Source organism: Dermacentor andersoni, chromosome 2, assembly GCF_023375885.2.
Source record: "Dermacentor andersoni chromosome 2, qqDerAnde1_hic_scaffold, whole genome shotgun sequence".
Classification (NCBI taxonomy): Eukaryota; Metazoa; Arthropoda; class Arachnida; order Ixodida; family Ixodidae; genus Dermacentor; species Dermacentor andersoni.
In genome coordinates, this window is record NC_092815.1 from 30,454,088 (window position 1) to 30,478,570 (window position 24,483).

Sequence of the window (24,483 nt, forward strand, 5' to 3'; positions counted from 1 at the left end):
AGGACACACGAAAGACTATGATTAAAACGAGCCCTCTATAGCGCTGGGCTGTTATTTGGCTGCCGTTCACAAAAACGCTGCTAGGGATGCTCTTTATCTCGGGATATGGCAACTATGTTTCTGTCTTTTTCTTGTGTGTGTGAGTGGTTTAGAATCTTCCTCTTTTCAATTATAGCGCTTTTTCAAAAACTACTTTCTTATTCGTATTCTTTTCCGGATTTTGTTACGAATGTGCGCACAGTTTGTATTCATATTCTGTTGCTAACCCTTTCATATGAGCATTGTCTACCAGTTCAGTAAGGGCACAACTGCATTTTATTGCTTAACAATCTTAGGCGACTCACCCAGGAAATCTGTTTGTCGGTCGGTCGGAGCGTCCGTAGCACGTAACACGATGCGCTCAATAAAGAAAAAACAGAATAAGTTGGAACAAATACTGTAATGGTAGTGAATTTCGAACCAACAAACCTACGCTCAGAAGCCGAGTGGTACCCACTGGGCTAAACACCCACGCTTGCAGTAGGCGAATACATCGGAACTAGATGAACATGTTGTACCGTGTGATCTGTGTTGTCGCACAACACAGATAAGCAGTCAATCAGTTTATCAGGATGATAAGGAGCAATGAGAGGCTATATGGGTCTGATTGCGGTAGACGATGGTTCGACGCGGACGGATAAGGTGCTGAAGAGCGATAAGGGCTTGAAATGGTCGGAAAAATTCCGATAATGTTGATAAGGACCGATGGGGGTTGACAAGGGTCGGATCATATCCGATAAGGGTGATAACGACCGATAAGGGTTGATAAGGGTCGGATTGAGTCCAACAAGGTTGATATCGACCGATAAGGGTTGGGTCATGTCAGATAAGGTTGATAAGGTCAGATAAGGATTGATAAGGGTCTGAGCGATTCCGATAAGATTGATAAAAACAAAGGTTATAAGGGTCGGATCGAGTCCGGTAATGTCGATAACGACCAATAAGGGCTGATAGGATCGATAAGGGTTGGATCGAGTCCGATAAGGTTGATAACGACCGTCAATAAGGTTGATTAACCGTCGACTAATTCGTCAGTCACGATAAACAACGTACGTAGCGTCGTATGCGTGGTGATGAGCAAGTGGCACAGTGCTTACGCCTACTTAGACAACGCCAGCGGAGCTTCCATATCTATTTTAGAAAGTAATTAACACAGGAGCAAGACATTCAAGTCGTTATCACAAGTTAGGTGACCATACATTGCGCGGATGCTTTCAGTACTAACTAGAAATATATGTGGACAATGGTGGATGCTTTTCCCTGGAATCAGTTTTGTCATGGTAACATGGTAAGTAATATCAGTACTTTTAATGGTACTATTTACAAAGTATATTTACAAGAACCGACAGTTCGCGACTCAGCTCGAGCCGACAGCTCGAGACTCAGGAGCAGTTCGTCGTCTTCGTCTGGGCGCACGCGCGCATCGTCCAAAGGAAAGACGCAATATGCATGCAAAAATTTCATGAATGAAGCTTGTCAAACTTACAGTAAAATTATAATTTCTGTAATTCTGTGATTCCCAATAATTTTTGTGCCAACCACGACAAAGTTGACAAATGCAAAGGCGCAGTCACATGAACAAATTTGGTCGTAAAGATTACAGTTTTGCAAAGAAAAAAAAAAGGGGGGGGCTCCAATATACGTTGTGAAGGTGGTTGGCCAGCGAAGCTGTGATAACAACCGATCCGATAGGCCAATGTGACACAGCCTTGAACCGGGCCCTGCTCAGCCTGAGCACGACGCCCTTATGCATGATGTTGCTGTTACTTTCGTCGCTCATCGTATTCGCGCTGCTCTTCAGGCGTGCTAACTGTGCTCAGACTTCTCATGCCGCTATCGGAACAAAAATGAAATCAGTTGCTAAGCGGGTTCCTTTTTTTACACCGAAAGTGTAGTTATGCCACTCACTGCTTAGTATGCTACAGTTGCCGGGAAGTGCTACAGTTGCCGCTTCCCGGCGACTACAGCTTATGTAACCGTAATCTTTACCGGGAAATGCTTGCGGCGAACGTTTTGCGCTAAGGCGAGCTTTCTAGTTCTTTGTTTGTGTTTCCCTCAAATGGCCGGAGCCGCTGCTGCAGCGAAGGATGGATGGATGGATGTTATGAGCGTCCCCTTTGGAACGGGGCGGTGGGTTGCGCCACCAAGCTCTTGCTACTATGCTGCCTAATATCCTACCTAGGTTAACCAATGAAAAAAAAAACACTATGAACTACCACGTCCAAACTTTCTGATCCTCTATTGCGAATTGTGCTTTTGTACGTCTCCGTCTTTTGTCGTTTCCCTACTTTTCTTCCATCAATCCTCCTATCACCTCTTACTAATGTCTATTGCGGACCTGTTTGCTTTACCACTGCTCCCGCTGAACCCAAGGGCTTCAAGGAGGCCAGTGGTGCCTAAATCGACCGCTGGGTAGACGTCTTCACATTCTAATAAAATATGCTCCGTCGTTTCGCTAGCTTTACCGCAGCAAGCACATGCTTCTTCTTCCTTCTTATAGCTCGCTTTATAGGTGCGTGTTCTAAGGCATCCCGATCTCGCTTCGAAAAGTAATGAGCTTCCCTTTGAGTTATCATAAATGGTTTCTTTCCTGATTTCGTTTTTTCCTCTTAAGTAGTTACTCATGGCAGGTTTCTTTTCCATTGCCGCCACCCATGAGATTAATTCAGCCTCTCTGACTTTCCGCTTGACCTTCCTTGTTGCTGTGTTGCCCACCCCACAGGCCGCATACTTGCTGGTAAGCTTCCTAGTTCTTTTCCTCCACTGTGAATCAATGTTTTGCCTGTACAGATACCTGAACACTCTCCCAGCCCAATCACTTTCTTCCATATTCCTCAGCCGTTCTTCATACTCAATTTTACTGCGAGCTTCCCTCACTTCAAAACTAGTCCAGCCCATATCCCCCTGCACAGCTTCATTTGTAGTCTTCCCGTGAGCGCCCAATGCGAGGCGACCCACTGACCTTTGGTTCCCGTCGAGTCCTGATTGTACCCCTGATTTAAAGCAAACAACCGCATTTCCAAAAGTAAGTCCTGGAACCATTACCCTTTCCACATACCTCGGAGGACCTCGTACCTATTGTATCCCCATAGCGCTCAGTGCTTCATTATGGCTGCATTTCTCTTCCCCTTGACTGTTATGGTTTTTTCCTGTGTTTCCATATATCCATTGCCTTCGTTTATCCATATACCAAGGTATTTATATTCTGTTACCCGAGGTATTTCTTGGCCCTGTATCTCCACTGTCTGTTCACTGTTTTCATTGAATACCATAACACCTGATTTTCTAACACTAAATTTCAAACCTAAATTGTTGCCTTCCTGTCCACAGATATTAGCCAGACGTTGCAAATCGCTCTGCTTGTTAGCGAGCAACACAATGTCGTCCGCATAAAATAAACCTGGGAGTTGCTGCTCTATTACTGTACCTGCCTGTTTGTATGAGAGATTAAACCCGATATTACTTCCTTCTAGCGCCCTCTCCATCCTCACCATGTACATTATAAACAGCAGCGGGGATAAAGGGCACCCGTGCCTCAGTCCCTTGTTGATATGAACTTTCTCCGCGCTCCTCATCCCTTCCCATTCAACGCAAACGGTATTTTCTAGGTAAATCTCTATCAAAAGCTGTATACAATCGTTACCTAAGCCTTCCCCTTCCAGAATATCCCACAAAATGTTGCGGTCTACGTTGTCGTAGGCTCCTGTAATGTCTAAAAAGGCCACATACAACGGTCTGCTTTCTGCTTTTGATATTTCAATACACTGAGTAAGAACAAACAAGTTATCGTCCAAACGCCTACCAATTCTGAAGCCATTCTGAAGCTCTCCCAAAATGCCATTATTCTCTGTCCATGCTTGAAGCTTTAATTTGATTGCCTGCATTGCTAGCCTGTATATTACCGATGTAATGGTCAACAGTCTATACGAGTGAATTCTGTCTTTCTCCCCCTTACCTTTATAAATTAAATTCATTCTACTTTGTCGCCAACTGTCTGGTATTCGTCTATCTTTTAAAGTTTTTTCCACTGCTTTCACCAGAGCTTCCTTACTTTTTGGTCCTAGTTCATTTATCAGCCTAACGGGAACCTCGTCTTGCCCTGTGGCTGTGCGCTTAGGAATTTTCTCTTCCGCTTTCTTCCAGTTTAAATTTGTCAGAACCAGCTCCTTTTCCTGGGTCTCTTTCATGCTCTTTTTTTCTTCAAATACAACCTCGTCATTGCCTCGGAAAGATTCGGCTGTTATTTTTCGGATGTAATTTATTGCCGCTTCTCCTTCCAGTCTGCTTTCATCTTCGTCTAGGATATGTTGTTGTATTGTTGTTGACTTTCTGCCTAATAATTTTATGTGGTTCCAAAATATTCTAGGTGCGGCCTTCTTTTTCTCACGTATTTCTGAGAACCAACGTTCACTTTCACCTTTTAATTTTGCTTGCACCAGTATTTGAACCATAGACTTTTTCTCCCGGTATATTTCCCATTTACTAGTTACTTCATCCTGTGACAACTGCGCCTTCTTTGCCTGCCTGTGCTCTCGAGATGCTTTCTGTCGTTCGGCGATCGCTTCTCGTATCTCCTTGTTCCACCAGCTTTTTGGTTTCTTTTTTCCTTTCCAACGAACATGTTGTTTCTCTTTCCGTATTTCTGTCGTTATTACACTTAGAAGCTCACCATATTCCCACTCTTTACTTGGCCATTTGCCAAGTTCTTCCTCAACTCTAGTGATTGTATTTGCTATTTGTTCAGCGTTCACATTTGGACTGGCCATTTTGCTCTCCTTGCTCTCTTTCTCAACTACATATCCCATTTTCAATATGATGCGTTTATGGTCACTCCCTATGCTGTTAAACCCTTCCTCATCGATGACCATTTCTCTCAACTTATCATGAATTCCTTCTGTCATCAGACAGTAATCAATGGTCGATTACCGGTTTCCCACTGCCCACGTGATCTGTCCTTCACACTTAGGCCCTGTATTCACGATCACGAGGTTATGTTGCTCACAAAGGTCCAGCATTGACTTCCCGTTATTGTCCGTATGGCCATCTAAATCCTGTATGTGGACATTCATGTCACCTGATAGGACAATTTCAGCACCACTCCCGAAACCCTTAATGTCAGCGCTTATGCATTCCACTAACTCTTTATTCTTCTCTGTGCAATTTTTTCCGGTCCACAAATACGCAACACCCAGCCAAGTTTCTTTCCCACTCATTGTACCTGATAACCAAAGATGCTCTTGACATTGTGAATTTACTCTTTTCCATTTGGCTTCCTGATGGATGAGCGTTCCGACTCCCCCTCCCTTTCTTTCCGACTTAGTTCTGTTGCACCCTTCCCAAACGTATTTCTCAATAACTGGCGGCTCTTCTGAGTCTCTAAGGTGCGTTTCTGTAACCGCATACACCCCTATTTGTTCTTTGTGTAACTGCTCCTCAATCTCTGCCCACTTTTCCTTTCTTCTGCCGCCCTGCATGTTTATGTAGCCTATTGCATGGCGAGCTCTTTTTCTTGTTTTCCTCCTTTTTCTATTATCGACGGCGATGCTCTTCTGATGTTCCCCTAGGGGACCTTCTTCATTACTATCTACTCTGACCTCCTGAGCGCCTGCGGGCCCCCTAAAAAAGCAACAGCGCGACCAGCAAGTCGCCAGCCCACTTCTCGTGCTAACCTGTAATTGAAGTGGATCCCGTCTCGTTTAACACCACCACAACTTCTCACTTCCCTGTTTACTTCGACAACCTCAAAGCCTTTCTCTCGGCTCATTTTCCAGATTGCCTCATTAGCAGCCACTACGGCTCTTTGTACGTGACTGTCACGCACAGGCACCTCCGGCACCGTGCACACCACGATCTGCACCTGAGGGGATAGCTCACGCAAGTTGTCCACCCCCTTCGCCAAGCGCTGGGTTAGTCCTGGCCCTTTCCTGTTTAGGACGTCATTTAGCCCACCTGCTACTATGACGAGGTTGCGCACGTGGGCATTTTCCGCGAGCTTTTCTTCCGCGAGGCGAGCGCCATCTGGTGCTGATGTAAGGAAGCCAGCGGCGCACACGGCGCGCGCGTCCCGCTGTGATTGGTTGAGTTTTTACCCACGGAAAGAACAAATTCATTGGGGGGGGGGGGGTAAAGGTATAGAGCGTCGCTGTAAAAAAAAAAAAGAAAGAACCATATAGCCATTCAGCAGACTATTTTGCAAGAATGCACATAGCGTCGCCATTGCGGGCACCATGTCAGATGCTGACCGAAGCTATTATTCTTCAACCACCTACATATAACGATGCCATGCTCACAGAAGTGCTTAATCCAGCGGTTGCAGTATTAGCAACAGACCCCTCCAGTGACATTCCGCGTAGGCGTAGGTAGGCTAAGGAACCAGCGAAACTGTTCAGAGGGAGATTGCTTCGGACTGCTGGAGAAAGTTCGTGAGTAGGTGGCGTGTGCCCCGCCGGGGCCAATGATAGACTGTAAGAGTGTTTCGTCAGGATGACAGTTTTCGATAACTACACCATAGCTTTGCGCTTGTATCCTGAGGAACTTAATGTTTATTAAATGTTATTTCGTTTCGTGCGTCATGTTTGCTTGCTTGTGAGGGTCTGTTCACGAACACTTCCAGGAAGCCAGATCGCTCCGACATAAACAAGGCAAGGAAATACTGTCCAAATATGGGCACAGAGACTAAACTTATAGCAGAAGCCTGAAGGCACTAAGGCAATTCTTTCTATGTATAGCTACAAATGTTGCGAAGCGCGTGTCACGCATGCTAGTATTTCGTAATTCATTTCTTTTCCTCTTCGGAAAGAAGCGGACACTACGCAGTTCCTTTGGATGCACATGAGGTCAAATTGTGTGATGTCCAATAAAACGACCGACTTGGGTGTTTACTGCCGGCTGTCTGTGTTGATAGGAAGTCGTGAGAGAATTTCATCTTTTCTCCTGCGACACAGGCTTTTATGAACTCAGCTCTCTATAGGCTATTGACTTTCCGAGCCTGGATATACAATAAGCAGGCCTTTCGCGTTTACTTAATGGAATGAATTTCGTATATGCTACGCTCTAAAAACAGGACACGCGCCCTTAAGGTGGCTTCAAGATAAATGTTTTGTTATCGTGCGAGCCATTCTGTACGTGCGTTTGCAGTCTCTCGAAAAGTGGAACAGCAAGTGATTGGGATGCATAAGACGTGATGTTTACAGTACCTTTATGAAAACAAAAAGGATACGGGGAGACGGATGCAACAATCGCTACACATCGAATAACTTTAATCGTAGTTAAAGTCAGCAAAAAGCGAAACACGAAAACGTTTTGCACATGCATAAAAGCAAAGGTTATCCTACCAAGCATACGTGTTTCGCATGTGAATCCCGATAACGAAGGAAGCGTGGCGCTTTTCCCGCCTTTCTTTCTTGTTTGTGTTTTGTTTCGCTCAAGCTACAATGTTTCCCAGAAACGAAATGACTAGCCATGAAAATAGCTATTAAGCTCGTCTTTGTCGTCACCTTCTGCTACCTAGATCTCTAGAACAAGTATATGCAACGTTTTAAACTGCTTCAAAACCAAGTGACGCCCCCTCCATGTCCTTATGTCTAAAGGATACAAAGGATATAAATATTGAATCACACAAGGTATGGTTAGAATCGAGCTTTACGATCTGTCACATTGTGCGGGTTAATTAGTGGGAGGACATTAAATAGGCACTGATGCGCAACATTAAATCACCGTTTAGCTATTTGTACTGGTGAAGCATTTCTCTAAAACTCTATTCTCATTCATATAGAAGAACAGGGTCGATTCCCACTTCGCTTTCTAAAGTTTCGCTCCGAAAGCTCAGCTCTGGCGCGTCAGTGTAGCATCATAAATTTCAGTGTACCTTCTTGTATTCAAGCCATTCTGCCGCAGGGTAAGCTTTTGAAGCTTGCTAGGTGGAGAGCTTGATTCTTTTAGGATGAATTGTACCTCTCCTTCGCCGATAAGAAATTAACTAGATCCGATTACAAGCTTTCAAAAATTTCGACACCAGGGTGAGCTGGTGCGGGGATTTCAAGACGGCATCGACATCAGTTTTTCGTTTTCATGTCTTTTTGTCTTGCCAAGCCTGCTCTCGCAGTAACAGTGGCAGCTGTGCTGCTGCATAAGCGTAAGTTTAGAATACCTGCAGCAAGACTTAATATTAGTCTTTAGTTTCTCTTTAACACTGTGTCCTTTCCTTCATTTTTTTTTCTCAGGACATCACGAGATTGGTATGGGCTTGCCACTCACGCGCTCCACTCCAGTGTCCGTGACTTCAACGCAATGATCGAGCAACTACACAACCTTTCATACTACTGTAATAGACGAGCCTTCATGTAAAGCCCTTTCACTGGGGGGCTGTGATGTGTTCCAAACAAACAAACAAACAAACAAACAAACAAACAAACAAACAAACAAACAAACAAACTAATAAACAAACAAACAAACAAATAATTGCCTCTGTTTGAGTGCAGACGCACTCACAAGCAAGAGAACATGCATCTCTAAAAGGACGGCCCATTGTTTCCATAGTGGCACTTGGGGTTACGTGTACGTACGTAAACACGTACTGGCACGCGTTTGTACCGTCAGTTGGGAATGTTAACTAAACCAATCTTTCACGCACCATGAGTCCCAGTGAGTCGGCGTAGTCCTCGCCCTCGGTGGGCCAGGGGCCGTCGGTTGGCACGCGGTACACGGAGCGCAGGCACCGCTTGCGGTCCTCCAGGCGGCTCTGCGTGGCACCCGAATACCAGGAGCGGTAGAGGCCGTCCGCGTCCGCAGGCGCCCCTTCCACGTCGAATGCGTGACTCTCCTCGTGGGCGAGCACGTGACCAAGGCCTCCGTACGATGCCGCAGGATACTGCGAGGTCTGCGTCAAGAACGACAAGCGGCACCGACGACATGCCAGTTGCTTCAGCGACCACTGCTTCCAATTCGTTAAATATAGGGGGTTCGAGAAAGAGGGCTAATTTTTTCTGACCGATATTTGTAGCGGCGGCGAAGGTAAGAAAGTGCACAATAAGCGGCCATCACCAGTGCCAGTGTTGATATAGCGAAATGCACCGCCGTTAGTATTTGTTGTCTTCTCGAAAGGGCATTGCTAAGAACTTCGGGATAAACAAAGGGCGTTCAACGTTAAATAAACCTTGTCAGTGCCAACCAGACGAAGACGAGTCTCCTTGCAGAAACTCTGGCTCCAACAACATGATAATCATAGTGATCTAAAGAAATCATCCCTAAATAGGTGGTGTCCAAATCCGCGCCCCGACGACGGCTCTCTCTGGGGGACAGAAGCTGGTCTCAAAGGATATGGTATTGCTGACTGCATGCACCAGTAGTGATTGAGCAGTCTGAAACACGTCATAGACGCCATGTTTGGAACACCGTGTACTGTTCGACCACTGACGATAATTGCAAGTCTTCCTGTTCCTGTGAGCTTCTTTCTAATGCAAACTATTACTGATTTTGAAGACGCATATGCCAAAAGCCATGCTAATCTCAAGATATCTACTAGAAGGCCTTAACTTGTATTCGCGAACTGCTGTACGTGTGGTGGAGTTCTTAATAAAATATGTATTTAGTAATTATTTAGGTATGAAGGTTATTGCGAAAGCTTTAGATGTCCGTCAATGCCACAATTTTTTTAGCTTGCCGAAAACTTTCTATTTCTGATTAGAGAAAGTTCTTGGCTTAAGCACTTCCGTTTGTACGTAGTGAACGCGGCTTGCACAAACTCAACATAAGTTTGGTAGCTCCGTCACGTGTTTCGGTTTAAAAATAAATGCAATATACAATATGCCATATTTATTTTTCTGTGCGTCTATACAAGCAAACTGTGAGGACTAGGCTTGCCTCATACGAATAACAAATTGTTTGCGATCAAGGTAATATTGAGGTAGAATGGCTAGCTTCTTTGAACTGTGTAGCCTCCAGCAATTAGGTATCAAACCGCTAAGTATCCACGACAAATATCCAACACATATGCATCTTCATTACTAGAGTAACCAAGTCGCTGCTTAGCAAAACTTCTCGCGACAACTTGAAAGATATAACCGGAGTTTACATGGCCGGTTCGTAGCACTGCCTGACATGCTGCACGGCTAACAAAGCAGACTGGGTGTTTAGTGCACTAAACCACCGGGGATGTCGTGACATCGAGCCCGTGTTTTCGTGCAACGTTGGGCTCACGAAACGTCAAAATAGTTTAGTTTTGTACAGAATAAGGTGGGATGTGTACTGGAAACGAATAAAATGATAAAGAGTTAATAAAATGAAGGAACGGTTTGATCGATTTTCGTTGCATTCTTCAGAATTTGGCTCAGCCGACAGAATATTTCCGGAACATACCTTGAAAATCGAGAGTTAGAACTGTTTGCTTACGACCAGGCTCTCACTTATCTTTCGAATCTCTCGCAACTGAAATGGAGATCGTGAAATGGATCAGTGAACTGCAGCAATTTACGAATCTGAAGTGGCACATGAACCTGGTGACGAGCTGTCAGAGGTTGATACGCTGTCAAGATTACACATTTCAGCAGCACGATACTGAAAATATGTGGGGCATGGACATATGGTAATGTACAGAGGAAATACGACCAGAGGGCGGGAATTCTGCGTTCCATAGACATGGCGATCAAGAATATTGCAACTTTACCAGGACACACCCTAATAGAATGGACATCACAAATTTTTGCAGACGTTTAAGGATATTGATTAGCATTTTATACAGGAAGGAATGAAAAATGAGTGGATGAGCATGTTCGGAGTTGCGACCTGTGTTAAATGGCCAAAGCGAAATACGAACCTAGAGGAAACGAAGTGGTCATTTCGAGTTATTTGAGCGGGTCCTTTAAAGCCAATGCCACTTCGACTTCGCTGAAGTCAAACAGAAGGGAGAAGAGGTGCAAAATACACAGGCTTTCCTCGTAGCCATAGACAAGTGTACAAGAATGGAAGCAGCTAAATGCGGAAAAAAGCAATCCTGATTGAAGGATTGCCTTCATGGAACGAAATAAGATTAAGACATCAAAGGTCTTGGTAACCGATAACAGACCCGCTTTTCCGCAGTGTATTATGTTTAACACCCTATCATTCAGAAGGCAGTACAATCGCACAAAGGTTGATTCGAGACCTTAAGCACTGTCTAGATTTATGCCCTGACCTCCTGGGTGCGTAAAAATGTGCCTTGGAAGCTGCAGTGACCCACCATAACAACACATGCATAGAAGGCTTGGGCAGCTGTCCGTACTTCTCGACACATAGGAGAAGTCCTTGGCTTTCAGGAGATCAGCACAGAGGAATCGCTAGTCGCGTTACTCTTCAGGAAACATCAATGCAGCTGAACAACGAACAAAGTACAAGTTCGGAATGCAAAGGCAATTTTACAAAAGGCACTTTAGCAAATTGCTTGCTATTTAACCAGGAAGTTTATTCATCGTCAAGAATAACCCAGAGCTTAACAGTACCAACTTGTTGGTCTGTACATGCCTTGCCACCAAGAAAGCGAGTTAACAAGGAAATACGAAGTCAGTTTATTACGAGCGTAGCGCCCCATCTGCTACTACGCCAGGGGCCCTCACAGCAAGAACAAATGAAGGAAATGAAGATGGTAGTAGGGCGTAGGCCCCGTGTCAGCTCTGCATCTTACGTGTCGGTCGTTTTTCCTTTCGCGCTCTACAGTGGTGACCTAGGACCGAACCTAGACCTAGGACCATGACCTAGGACCGAACATTACTGAACCTAGCAACAGACCTGCACATCAAGACCTCGCCGCGTCAAGCCCATCAACCGAGTCAAGCTCTTGCCTCCCCGATATCGCAGAGGTGCGTTGTCAGCTGCTACGCTTTTAGACGCAGAATCCCCAGGTGTGGTTTCTACAGGCTTAGACGCAATTCCACCTGCACCGCATCACTTCGCAGATGACTCAGTACTAAAAAGTGATCTCGTCACTCACTCGAAGTACTCAACGACCTCACCGACGTACTCGACCAGCCTTTGGGTGAAAACCCGTATGAGCGCCTCAAGGCGAAGATCTTGACTTATACCGTGCTTTCGGAACGCACACGCCAGTTACGACTCTTGCCCGGCCATTGTAATGACAGTCCGGGGACGGCAGTTTTGAATCTGCATTATTTGCTGCACTAGCCCGCACTCTGGGTGTGAAGCACTGCCGCACTACTGCTGACCATCCGCCCGCTAACGGCATGGTCGAGCGTCTTCATCGGCAGATTAAGACGGCCCTGACGGCGTGCCGTAATTTTGTGCACCGGACCGACCACTTGCCGCTCGTAATGCTTGGCCTTCGGGCTGTCCTCCGCCGCGACCTTGCGCGCTCTACGGCCGGACTGGTTTATGACGCCCCTTTACGTATTCCTGGCAACCTTTTCACCACAGAAAAGACAACTCCTCAAAATCAACCATATCTTTAACGCCTCCACGACTGCTTCCTCAATGTCCAGCCCGTCAAGCTTAGGTCAGCCAAGCAACACATATTTAAACACCCAGACCTCGCGACCACCACAGCAACACATGTTTTAGAGCGCAACTCTTAGGCGCCCATTCCTGCGGCGAACATCGGTGTCGGCGCCGTCGGCGTTGGCTGCGTAACCGAGCGAACAAGCACAGCGAAATATGAAAGAGCGAACGCGGAGCGGTAAATGAAAGACGCGAGCAGCGAACGGCAAGGACCAATGAGAGCGGCCCCTTCAGTGACGTGCGCGCGGAAAACTGGTGTCATGCGGACCCGCCCGACCACTCTATGCGTACTCGTATCTGATCTCAGCCGGACCGCTCGTTTCGTACTATCGTCTGCTCTCGTTCGCGCTTGTTTCGATTGCCATGGTTTGCAATTGTTTTGTCATCCGATTGTATGCGCGACGCGATTGTGTAGTATACTTTCTGGAAGCCTCGCGGAACCAGTGGTTACACTGGAACCTTCGACGAGTCATGCATGAAAGCCGTCGCGCTTGACTCAAAGATCAGATTTTCGACGATTGCCGACTCTGCTACATGTCTCTCTAAAATTCTTTGGCTCAATATATCGCGAATTGAAAACACGTATAGAGCTGCTCAAATTTCGCATTAGGGAGTGTCGTAATCGTCGGTGAAATTTTTCTTAAGCGAAACAGTATCCAGGCGCCTATTACGCCGGCCTACGACAGGCCCTTTCCGGTTCTGCGCCGTTCCACCAGGAATTTTGTCACTGCGCAACAGGAACGTGAGGAGACAGTCTCTATAGACAGCCTCAAGTCGGCCTACGTGGAGGTAGCAATCACCCATTGCATCTCCCGAGCACGGATTCCCCAGAGTCTTACCTTCCCTTACAACCTCAAGAACGTCCGCATCGCTTCTGTTCCAAGTTCGCGGTCTAGCCGGGGAGCCCTGTGGCGCCCACATCTGCTACGATGCCAGGGGGCGCTCACTGCAAGAATAATGAAGGAAATAAAGAAGGTAGTGGAACGTAAGCCCAGTGTCAGCTCTGGCGCTTACGTGTGTCTCGCTTTTCTTTTCTCGCTCTACACGAGTTTCTAGGGAAGACGACTGAAGCTTGCTCCTTTGGGAAAACTGACCCGTATCAACCCAGGAGGGCTCAGTGGTCCCGAATAATGTGGATTGCAGCGAGGACGAGATCAATGTTGGTAAGGAGCGTGGGTCAGGGGGAGGGGGGGGGGGCGGGGGGTTTACTGGAAAGGTAGAAGAAGAGAAAGAAGAGATATAAATAAAGGGAGCAACGATTTGATCCGTCTTCACTGATTTCTCTGGAAACTTCTGCAGAGCTCTATCTTGACGGCCTCAGGCGACCTAAACAGCACTTCGCGATAGCAAGCATTTGTTATTATAGCCAGGGCTGGGTCAGAATTCAGCATCAGAATGTTTTTCAGAATCGGCATTTATTATTCAGAATAAGAATTTATTATTAGGAGTTGGGTCACATTACAAGTATTTAGTATACGGAAGGAGGTCCCATAGTCAAAGACTGTATCGGGACCTCCTGTACAAAAACAGTTATAGTTAACATCTCAAAGCAACAGTAGTATATAAGAAGGAAGTATACAAGCATCAAGAAAAGAACGGTTACAGAACAAAATGCAGAATTGATTACAAATAACGTGGTTTAGCATATCTCATGGGAGCAGGAAAAATTGCGCGGGAAAACATCAACAGTTTATTTACAACAAAAGAAAAAAAAAAAAAAGAAAATAGCGAACAAAGACTGACTAGAGTAATCCTTGTCGTTAAATCTGGCAATAAAAATGTATTTTTAGTTCTCTTTTAAATTGTGATAAAGATCCTGCGTTTTTCATTACGAGAGGAAGAGTGTTCCATATGGATATGTAAGTGAATTCTACAGTCTGTTTGCCATAGTTAGTGCGGATTCTTGGTAGAAAAAATTGTTATTCAACGCAAATCTGGTGGTACTATGAATCATCAGGTTAGATGGTAAAAATGGGATCGATGGTAGCTCATTATTTACAAATCAGTAGAAAAAATACCTAGGTTGTATTTAGTGAGTCCAGAAATGGTGAGGATGTTATTCTCGCGTAGTAGAGAAGTGGCATTAGAAAAGCGTGGACTGTAAGTAATTAGTCTTATGACTCGGTTCTGAACTGTCTGGAGAGACGCAATATGAGTATTATAATGTGTTTACCCGACATATTATGCCATAACAGGGTGTCTACCAACCGGGAAAACCGGGAAAACATGGAATTCTCAGGGAATTTGAACAGTCTGGAAATATTCAGGGAAAACTCAGGGAATTCGTGCTTTTATCAGGGAAAATTAGTTGTAACTTTATTGAAAGGGAACGAAAGTCGTGTTAATGGGAGCTCCAGTAACACAGATATTGCAACGAATCGTCATTGACGCCGTGTCATCGGCACGAGGTATTGCCAGAGTACTTAAAGGGTAGCTGAAAGGTTTTCCAGAAAAAATGAGTGAACATCTGTAAATAATGGTTTTCAACCCTCCGAATTCGAATATCGTATCGAAATTGAGCGAAAAAAAGCGCAAATATATTTTATTTCGACGAAAAGTGCAGCAGCGGACACGCCCAGCTCGCGCGTCTCCTTTCCGCCTGTGATTGGTCGGGCGCCTCGTGACGTCAACACTAGTAACCGACCGCTGCCGCTACACATGAAGCGCGGTGCCAGGTAGTTTGGTGCTGTTTTTCTGAGACGGTAATGGAAAATTGAGAGAGACTGCGTTTTTCTGAGGAGTTCGGCGTTACTCCCTACATGTACGAGCCGATTGCGAAGAGCCGGCCTCTCGAAGAAGCAAACGATGCTGGTGCGAGCAGTGCTTTCGACGCGAACGAAAGCAAAGTCTTGGGATCTCCTCGTGTTGGAAATGCTCTTTGGTGAGTATGTTTTTTGCAAAGCGATCTAGTGATCTCGCCAATCTTTCGCCGATCTAGTGAGCTCGTTTCCGGTCAAACAACTGTAGTTTTCTGTTCCTGCATGCCTCCTCGTGGAACGTAAGCGGGGATGCGATCGTCGGCATTTGTGCGCTGTCCAAAGCTGTGGACAATCTACAAAGACGGTTTAAACGCGTCAAAAGCTTCCCGGTTCATGCAGTACGTGTAGTGACCTTCATCTGTTGACTACCACGTTGACTACCACTGATGTTGATTACCACTCACGTTGACTACCACTCTACATACACGCAGACGCACCACCAAAGGAATGCAGGGTCGATCGAAGCAGATTACGATGGCACGCACGCAGAAACAAGCGCGGTCAGGCACGGTCGCGGACGCTGCGAAGGAACGAAACACTAGAGTTGACGTCACAACACTGTGGTTTCCAGTCTCCGCTCGCATCGTCAGCGTCAGCAGCAGCGCGCGGCATTCGACGGGGGGCGGAGCTACAGCGCAATTTCAAGCGACGATTACGTCGCTCCTAATTGAAAAAAAAAAAAAAAAACCCAAATTTTACCTACATGGTTTATAAGGTTTCCGCATCCGTATATGAGCGTCTTATTGAATTCGACAGAGTCTTCAGCTTCCCTTTAACGACCTATTTTTCAGACGCCCGATTTTTCGAACATGCCCGATAATTCGCACGGCGTTGCAGCACCACCACGTACTCCATATTGTCAATGTATATTGCCCTGACTGCAGGTCTGAAATAGCATTAATCAAAGCCACCACCGCCGCCGTTTTGATTATCTCGCTGCCTCGAACCGGCACTCTCGCGCGCACATCCGCTAGCAGCCGTAGCCACCACCGCGGCAACGTTAGGCCTAGATGCTTCTGAGGAGAAATATAAAATACGTAATGTACTTGTGTCAAAAAAGTCACGTGCTTGAAGCAGTTTATAGCACCCCGATGCCACCTTCACCCCCACTGCTAAAAATGGGTTTGCCAGTGCAGGTGTGCATAAAAGATTACGCCAAGATATTTAAAACACGGAGTATATTCTAGTAGAGAGTTGTGAATACTAATGTTTACAGAGTTGGCATCTACTTGTTTTCTACGGGAGGGAAATATAGTATGTTTTGTTTTCTTGGCATTTACAGTAAGCTTGTTGGCTAAAACCATTTAGAGACGTTTTCCAAATCTACGTTTGCTTTGGACTGTATTTCGTCGATGCTACTGCCTGTAATTATTATAGCGGTGTCATCTGCACACATCAGTAGTTCTACGAATCTTAAGACACGTGGAAGGTCGGAAATGAATATATAAAAAAGCATGGGTCCCAAAACAGACCCTTGGGGTACGCCTGTATGAATACGTTGTGGTGACGATGAGACATTATGTATGACAACTATCTGATGACGTTTGTTAAAGTAACTAGAAAACAAATCGAAAATCCGTTCGCGAAAACCGTAGTACTTTAGCTTGTACAAAAGGATGGAATGGTCGACCGTATCGAAACCCTTTCTTAAATAGAGAAAAACTACAGCTACAAGTTTGTTGTCAATTAAAGCACAATTTATAATGTGAGCTAAACACTGCACTGCTGAAGAGGTTGAATGGTTTGGCCGAAAACCATGTTGCTGTGGGCAAATTATGTTGTATTTGTACGTAAAGCTATTGATTCGATTCGCAAGAATTTTCTCGAAAAGTATATTAATGGCGCTGAGCACGGATATTGCTCGATAACTACAAGGGCTTGAGCGATCACCGTCCTTGTATATCAGGAAAACTCAGGCTGTCTTTAGTGACGTTGGGTACGTGGCGGTTTCAAGTGAGTGACTGAAGACGTGGCATAATATTGGACCCAGAATATCAATATTTTCTTTAACATACGTACTGTAATTTCACCTATACCTGCAGATTTATTACTATCCATAGTTGCTAATGTTGAGTGTATCTCGTTAAGTTCAATGTCCTCCATACGAAAGGGGTTTAGGAGTAGGGTTGGTAACAAAGAGTTTATATCTGCATTGTTTACATCGGTACCTGAAGAAATTCCAACAGTAGTAAAATATGAATTAAAGCTGTTTACGCATTCTGATAAACCACGTCGGAAAACGTCTGTTTGTGTGGCTTGCCTATAACACTATTCACAATTTCCCAGAGTTCTTTAGAGTCACCGGAGCTCTGTTCGAATAAACGTGTATAGTATTCTTCTTTTCGTGTACGCATAACTGCCACAGATTTATTGCGTACCCTTTTGTACTGACACAGGTAATAGCTGTTATCCTTATGCTGTTTCCATTTATGATACCAAAAGTCATTCTTCTGCAATACTGTTAAAGTCTGCTCGGTCATCCAGGGTGAGACGGGCAACTTATATGAGCGAACAGATGTCTTAGTACTGCGGCTAGTTATAACGCAAGTAAGAATGTCAATTAGATCGGAGAATTCTATGTCGACGTCATCGTGGTATATGGTACTAGTGTCGATTAACTGGATATTCAATCTCAGCAAAGCGTAGTCAATCCTCGTACTTACTTTGGCGTGCTTTAATTTTGATTTTATGACGTTTTTGACCGTTACATCTGAGATGGGTTGGTTGCACACCTCGGCCATAATATTCGAGGTTATATTAGTTAAAACATGATCAATGACAGTTGCGGATGTACTTGTTATTCTAGTGGGGACAGTGATCAGATTTTGAAAATTAAAGGACTCTAGCAGATACGTATAATCACTATGGTTTGTATGACTGGTGTCTATGTTAACGTTACCACTAATTATAACCGGACCTTTGTGCCGTGACACTAGAGTGAAAAATATAGATTCAAGTTTTTGAAGAAACAAAGCTACAGCTGAATTAGGTGGTTTAGACGTATGATAAACACGTATGATAACAGAGTTATCCAGTCTGATAAATAAAGCTTCGATATCAGATGTGCTGCAGGAAACATTGGGCAATGCTGAGTAGGTGCGACTGCTATGAACAAAAAGGGCTACACCACCACGGTGCGAAAGTGAATCACGTGGGTGAGAAATCGTGAGATAATCAGGAATAACAACATCTTCACCTTTTTTGAGCCAAGCTTCAGATATTGCAATGACATCATAATGTTCTTGGTACTGAAAAAGATAAGCAAGAAGCAAGTTCAGGTTCCTTCTTATACTGCGCATATTGCTGTGGAATATGCGCAAACTACTATTGTCCATCTTCGTGAACGCCATGTCTCTGCCATGAGGTAGCTGCTGCTAGGAATCAGTTACCAGACAATTTTTGGAAGATCATTTTCACATGTGACATGGATGACTTTCGAATTGTCTGCTTTCCTCGCCAGAATTTTACCATTTGAAACCCAGGCAAATTTCCAGCCTTTTTCTTTCTTCAGTTTTATGGTTTTGCCTAGCAAGACTTTGTTTTCAGGGCAGAGGTGGTCATTCACAAATATTGGGTCGTTATCCTCAAAGCCTAACCGACACGCTATCTAAGATAGCTTGTCGGCTATCATTAGCCGCGCTTGCCTCTTCGGTTGAAATTGCCAGAAACTATGCTCGCCCATGGTGCAGGAGATCTCAGTGATCACACGCATTTGGCAACGAGCACGTTCTCATAAGTGGGCGTTGGAAAAACTAAAAAAAAAGTGTTTATAGCTTTCGAACAACATTGACTAAGACGTCGTAAGTGTAGCGGAAAGCACGGAGGTGCGTCAAAAATAGATGTGGGGTAAGAGGAAATAACTACAAACACAGGCATTGTGCTTGTAGTTATTTTCCTCCAACTCTACATTGCCGCAGTTGGGCGATTTGCGCTGCTTTAACGAACTTAACTTCTACCAAATCACCCATTCCCTCCGCTGGTTGAAAAACAGCGGAGGAAGTGTGCCACGACACTAACCAGTAAGCATTACGTTCCCAGATGTGATGGCAGCGGCAGAGGAAAGGATAGGCGCTAAATCAAAAAGTAAGAGATGGGGAAACAGCATACTGGATAGGCGCGATGGAGAGGAAGCCAGCTGTTAAGCTACATTGAACATCAAAGGTATTAGAAGGAAGAGTATTTGCGCCGCCTCAAATGGCGCTGAGCAGTGTACTGGTAAGCGAGCAGGATACTGTTCAAAACCACATAAGTGTGTCCCACTATCCGAACGTGGTGTTAGCGAAGAAAATTTGCCGATAACGACTATTCTTCTGTAGTCTCTGTAAGTAGCACAGAAAGTATTCAGCCTGCTCTTTTGTTTACGTCGATGTGTCGATATAAAGATAAATAGAGACGCAGTAACCCTGTCGAGGGCATTGAACTGTATTGATAGTAGGAGAAAAGAAATGAACCTGATGCTGGAAAATAGCAAAACAAGGCTGGAGTAATGCAGTTAATGTACATAGAATGGCGCGGATGCAGACTCCGCTTTCCCTCGTACTCCCTCACACGCCGCTCGCTAGTTGTGACTGCAGCCGTGCTTTTCTGATTCCTGTTATCTAAATCATTCCGATAGCGGTGAAATGCTGCCCAACTTTCGTACAGCTCCCACGAAATAATTTGACAAATAGCGGATTTTAAGTCACGTGACTTCAAACAGCATACTGGTGCGAAGGAAGGTGTGGGACAGCGGCGACCGGGTGACGTCGGCGAGTAGACCAACAAAATATTGCTCTTTTGTCGAGCACCTGTTCTTGCGCTTCGAATTCCATTGCAGAGCATCGGTTCCTGATATTCAGCAACGGCTCGATGAACAGGTGCTGGTAAAGTGAAGTAGATCTACTCAAAATTTGCAGCGATATGCACTGCTATTCCAGACAATATGCTTCACCCTGTGCAAAGTGTTATATGTAATGCTGCTAGGTGGAACAGCATTGCATTCCACGACGCGTGTTCAGAAAGTGTTTCTTGAAACTGGCTATGAGCATAAAGTTTCTAGCAGAGGGGCATGCTATGAGCACTCGATTGACTTCTGTTCTGCCGTTGGAATGTTCTACTTAAGCAACTGTAGTTGTGAAACAATTAGTAAGCGTTTAGTATAATACTACTACTACTACATGCCGCAAAACATGCGCTTTTTTCAATTGTGTTTGGTAACAAAATTTGATAACATACATGTGCTGTCTCTGATAGGATAAATTTAAACCACCTCCAGTTGCTAGCATCAGTGACTCGGGGTTTCTTCATAGATTGTTGTATTTCTTCATGAGTGTGTTTTGCATCTTAAGATACACGATAGCGTGTATAACGCACCGAAAATATAGATGCTGATATACCTCTTGCTGGATGTATCATGGTACATATACAAGAAATCCAAAGAGTATCTTAAGATCGTATCTAGGATACGTCTATCTTTGATACGGCCCAGCCCTGGTTATAGTTATGGCAAGTCAATGATTAGAAAGTAGAAAAACACTGCCATACAAAATTGGTGTCACTACAGTTTTCCTGTGCACAATTTATTGAACTTTATCGCCAGAGGAAGGCACTCATACGTGTCTTAGTGGTTGATCTAAGTCGGAACTCCGCTCAATAATCACCTGTAAAAGCAACTGTGATCACCGTTCCCTAAAGAAACTGTGTGCACCGGATCGGTCGCAATTTCACTGTACAAGCCGAGTCAGATCTGGAGATATATTTTTTTACTTTTGACTGCATCGGTAACTTCCTTAAGCCATCCTACGAATACGGCGTACTGTATTGCGAGTTTTGTCGTTGGTACCCGGAAAATGGTTCTCCATTATGGTGCCACTCATAAGCTTTAACGTTGTAAGCGTGTAGTATTGTAGGCATGGCATGCGCCTTTACATCCTTAAAGTAAAGCCGCCATCAAGTAGCTTGGACTGCAAACAGTGAATTGTGATCTTTTTTGTTCTTACAGGACATAACCAAATGACAGCTTTCTTGTGGTTGGCAATAGCTCAGACTATACACAGCATTTCATATTGTATCTAGATAAATATCTGTACAAAGCTTGGCAGGAGCTAGTCGGCATGGTCTTGTATTGCGACCATGATTTGTTTCTGAAAGACGCAAACGGCTGCCCACAGATGTGCTTTGTCACATTCCCCGTGTTTACGTACCCTCTATAAACTGCTGATGTTTTGTCCGCATTCTGCACCGACATATTCGTACAGGAATCGAAAATGAATTCTCAATACCAGCATTCCAAGAATCGCTAGCCTGCAACAATGAGTCTCCCTTACTCTTATTTATATCTCGTATGCGTCGGCAAAGCGGTCGCAGGAAAAACACGGCGAACAGCATGGAAATTCTGAAAACCTCTTCTCGAGTTTGTTGTGAAAGCACCAACTATGAAAGCAGTTTAATTTCCAGGTGGGATGACCTGGAAGATCTGAAAGCTTGTACCATCTATGCTGTTGAATAGCAGGCTTCCACTTGCTGTTGGTGTTATACTTGTCAAAGTGTTACGAAGCGTGTAATTGGGTCGAATGAACAAAGCACATTTCGTTTTTGTTTAGGAAGCTTTGTTTGGCGTATATGCTTAGTTCCAAGTTTTATCTTCGCGACAACACCTGGGTCAGCATATACAATAGTTGCCAAGATTGTTTCTTCTTTCGCCACAGTTTGGTATGTACCACTCAAAACATCAATGTGATAACCAGCTGATCACTGCGACGGCGTTCAATCAGGCGCGGCGCTTACGCAGATGAATTTTCGTGAATATACGCCTAGGTTATGACATTATGTGTTCGAAGATCGAAAAAAAAAATGGACGGTTGAGCTTAACGCTCCGAAGCTGCACAGTGAGCTATGTGGGACGGTTTAGTGGAGCATACCGGATTAGTTTTCATTGATTACCCCCTTTTTTTCCTCTTTCTTTAGTGCGACCAAAGCACGTTTCATGAAAGTTTTCGCATACCGTCCTAATCGGCGTGGCCGCGAATGAAACCCTCGACCTCGTTCTAAGCAGCACAGCGACTTAGCCACTGAGCCGTTGCGGTGTGCTGATAAGATCATGCAATCCAGTTCACCTACGGCGTAATGATATTAGATAACCATAAAATTATTGCGCCTTGTATGGGCAGCGAAAGCTTTTCATTATTATTTTGACGCCGATGACGTCGGACTGATGATTTCCTGCATAGACGGTACTATACTATCTGCGACGCGCCACACGCTTGTTTACAACCGCAAAACTACATATGACGCTGTTGGCTTGTTCGATCTTTGATTCGTCGTCCAAGTTAACGAGCGCAGATAACTACAGCGTATATTCAAACCTGAATATGCGCTGTTCAGCAGAAGCTTGAGCATCTCTATGCGGTATGTGCAAGCGGTAATTCGCAAGTATATAGCCACTGTTGCAAATACGTAGCGTATACAAGTTATTTACGAAGCACTGAAACAACATCAGTTATCGAACACAGCCAAGTAGGAGCGCCCGAGCACACATGTATTGCAAGCGCGGTTTCGATCTGAAATAACTTCGCACGCTTAAGGGGTGGTCTCCGCTTTCCGGGAGATTGTAGGAGCAGCTCGTTCCAGCTGCGAGCTCGAACGGGTGTCCAAACTAGAATGAAGCCCCGACCTCGAATGAAGCTCTACTATCTCTTGTGAGCTTGTCTGTAGCAATATTGTGCCGCATTAATTTCGTTGTCTGCACCTTTACTTTTTTCTCCAATTACTGCCTACTTCCCCTCAGCTTGTTTAATCCCAATTTTCATTGCTGCACCTTTTTCTCTCTCATCCTTAACGCGTTTGACAGCTCAGTCTCAGTTTGTGTGACACCCCATTACGCAGTATTGCTTTTGCTGTTTTTTTGCAACCGCCATGATCATCATAATTGTCGTTATAGTTAATCGGACCTCTGACTTCGGCGGCGACCCGCTCACCAGGAAGGGCGGCAGCATCATGGAGGTGGGTATGAACACGATGTGGTAGTAGGGCAGGAACACGGCGTTCACCAGTGGCACGGGAAACCAGTCGTCATCCTGGCGCGCCACCGACGCCTTGAGCAGAAGGTTGCGCTGCTGGCGCTGCCGTCGCTTGGTGTCGATGTAGGTCAACCCGAAAGGAGACCGCACTGTCTCCCGCTGAAAAAAAAAATTGGTAGTGGCTTAGCTCGGCTATGCCAGGATATACGTAGCGAAAGCTAAGGCATATCATGGTTAGCCTTGGTTAATCTTGACTGCAAGTCCAGGTTAGTCTGGTTGTCTAGCCATGTTGCGGCACTTAGCTAGTCGTTCGGCGCGTTGTTCGTCTGTTTACTGGGCGATTCGTTTCCTCTTCATCTCCTTCCGATGTCGATTCCAGGCCTCCTCCTGCTTATCAGAATTGTCGCCGTCCATACTGCCGACTCAACTGTGGTTGCGGCGCACGCGAGCTCTCCGTTTCAATCCTCCAACATGTTATCAGGCATGCGACGCAGATGGCAAAGCGAGCGGAGGCGAACTCAACGACGAGGAACGCGGTGTGACGTCATGTGCCTCCTCGGAGCACGGCCACGGCGAAATCGCAAGTTCGCGGCCAGTAAAGCTTTCGCTTTAAAAAAACAGAAAGAAAAGACCAGACTGAGTGATGTATCGGTAGCTATAGCGGATTTTGTCTGAGCCTCCTATGTATACTTAGAAGAACTTGCTATTGGGCTAGTTGGTAACGTATTATGGGGAAACAAATTCGAGCGGAAAAGAACACGCCCGCATACACGAACACACCCACACAAGCAATCACTTCGTAATATTTTTATTTGTGTGTGTGGAGAGTCTTTTTGGAGTTATTACATGTGTGGGTGTGTGCGTACATGCGGGTTTTCTATGCATACCTTGGCCCTCGCACCGCGCCACAAGACGGCCGAATGTGTAAGAGCTCGCACGCAAATATATGCTTAGCTTTGAGTGTTACGCGTAAGGTTGCAGTTCACATGGTAGCTACTCAGAGCGAAAAGCCGTAGCTATACGAGACGTACTGGCAAGTTCTTTCGAAAAAATAATGGGATAACACGCGTAGCTTAGACGCATACAATAAATCACGACGGGAAGACGCACATTTGCTCCATCTATAATTGATTTTGGCGGCACTTGAAGCTCGCCCTTAGAAGCAGTCCTAGGACTGCTTCCAAGGGCGAGCTTAGCGCAAAAAT

The 24,483-nt window shown here is 45.1% G+C and overlaps 1 protein-coding gene across 1 annotated transcript in view; it reads right to left on the minus strand.

Moving 5' to 3' along the window:
- Positions 1–23,728, minus strand: part of LOC129387757 (neprilysin-1-like) — a 31,355-nt gene extending 7,627 nt beyond the window's left edge. The window contains exons 1-2 of the mRNA XM_055077284.1: positions 23,237–23,728; positions 8,672–8,917 (exon numbers count right to left, since the gene is read on the minus strand). Of these exons, the coding sequence (XP_054933259.1) occupies positions 8,672–8,917; positions 23,237–23,257 (267 nt within the window). The 5' untranslated portion in view covers positions 23,258–23,728. The remainder of the gene's footprint in view (positions 1–8,671; positions 8,918–23,236) is intronic.
- Between the last annotated feature and the right edge of the window lie 755 nt (positions 23,729–24,483).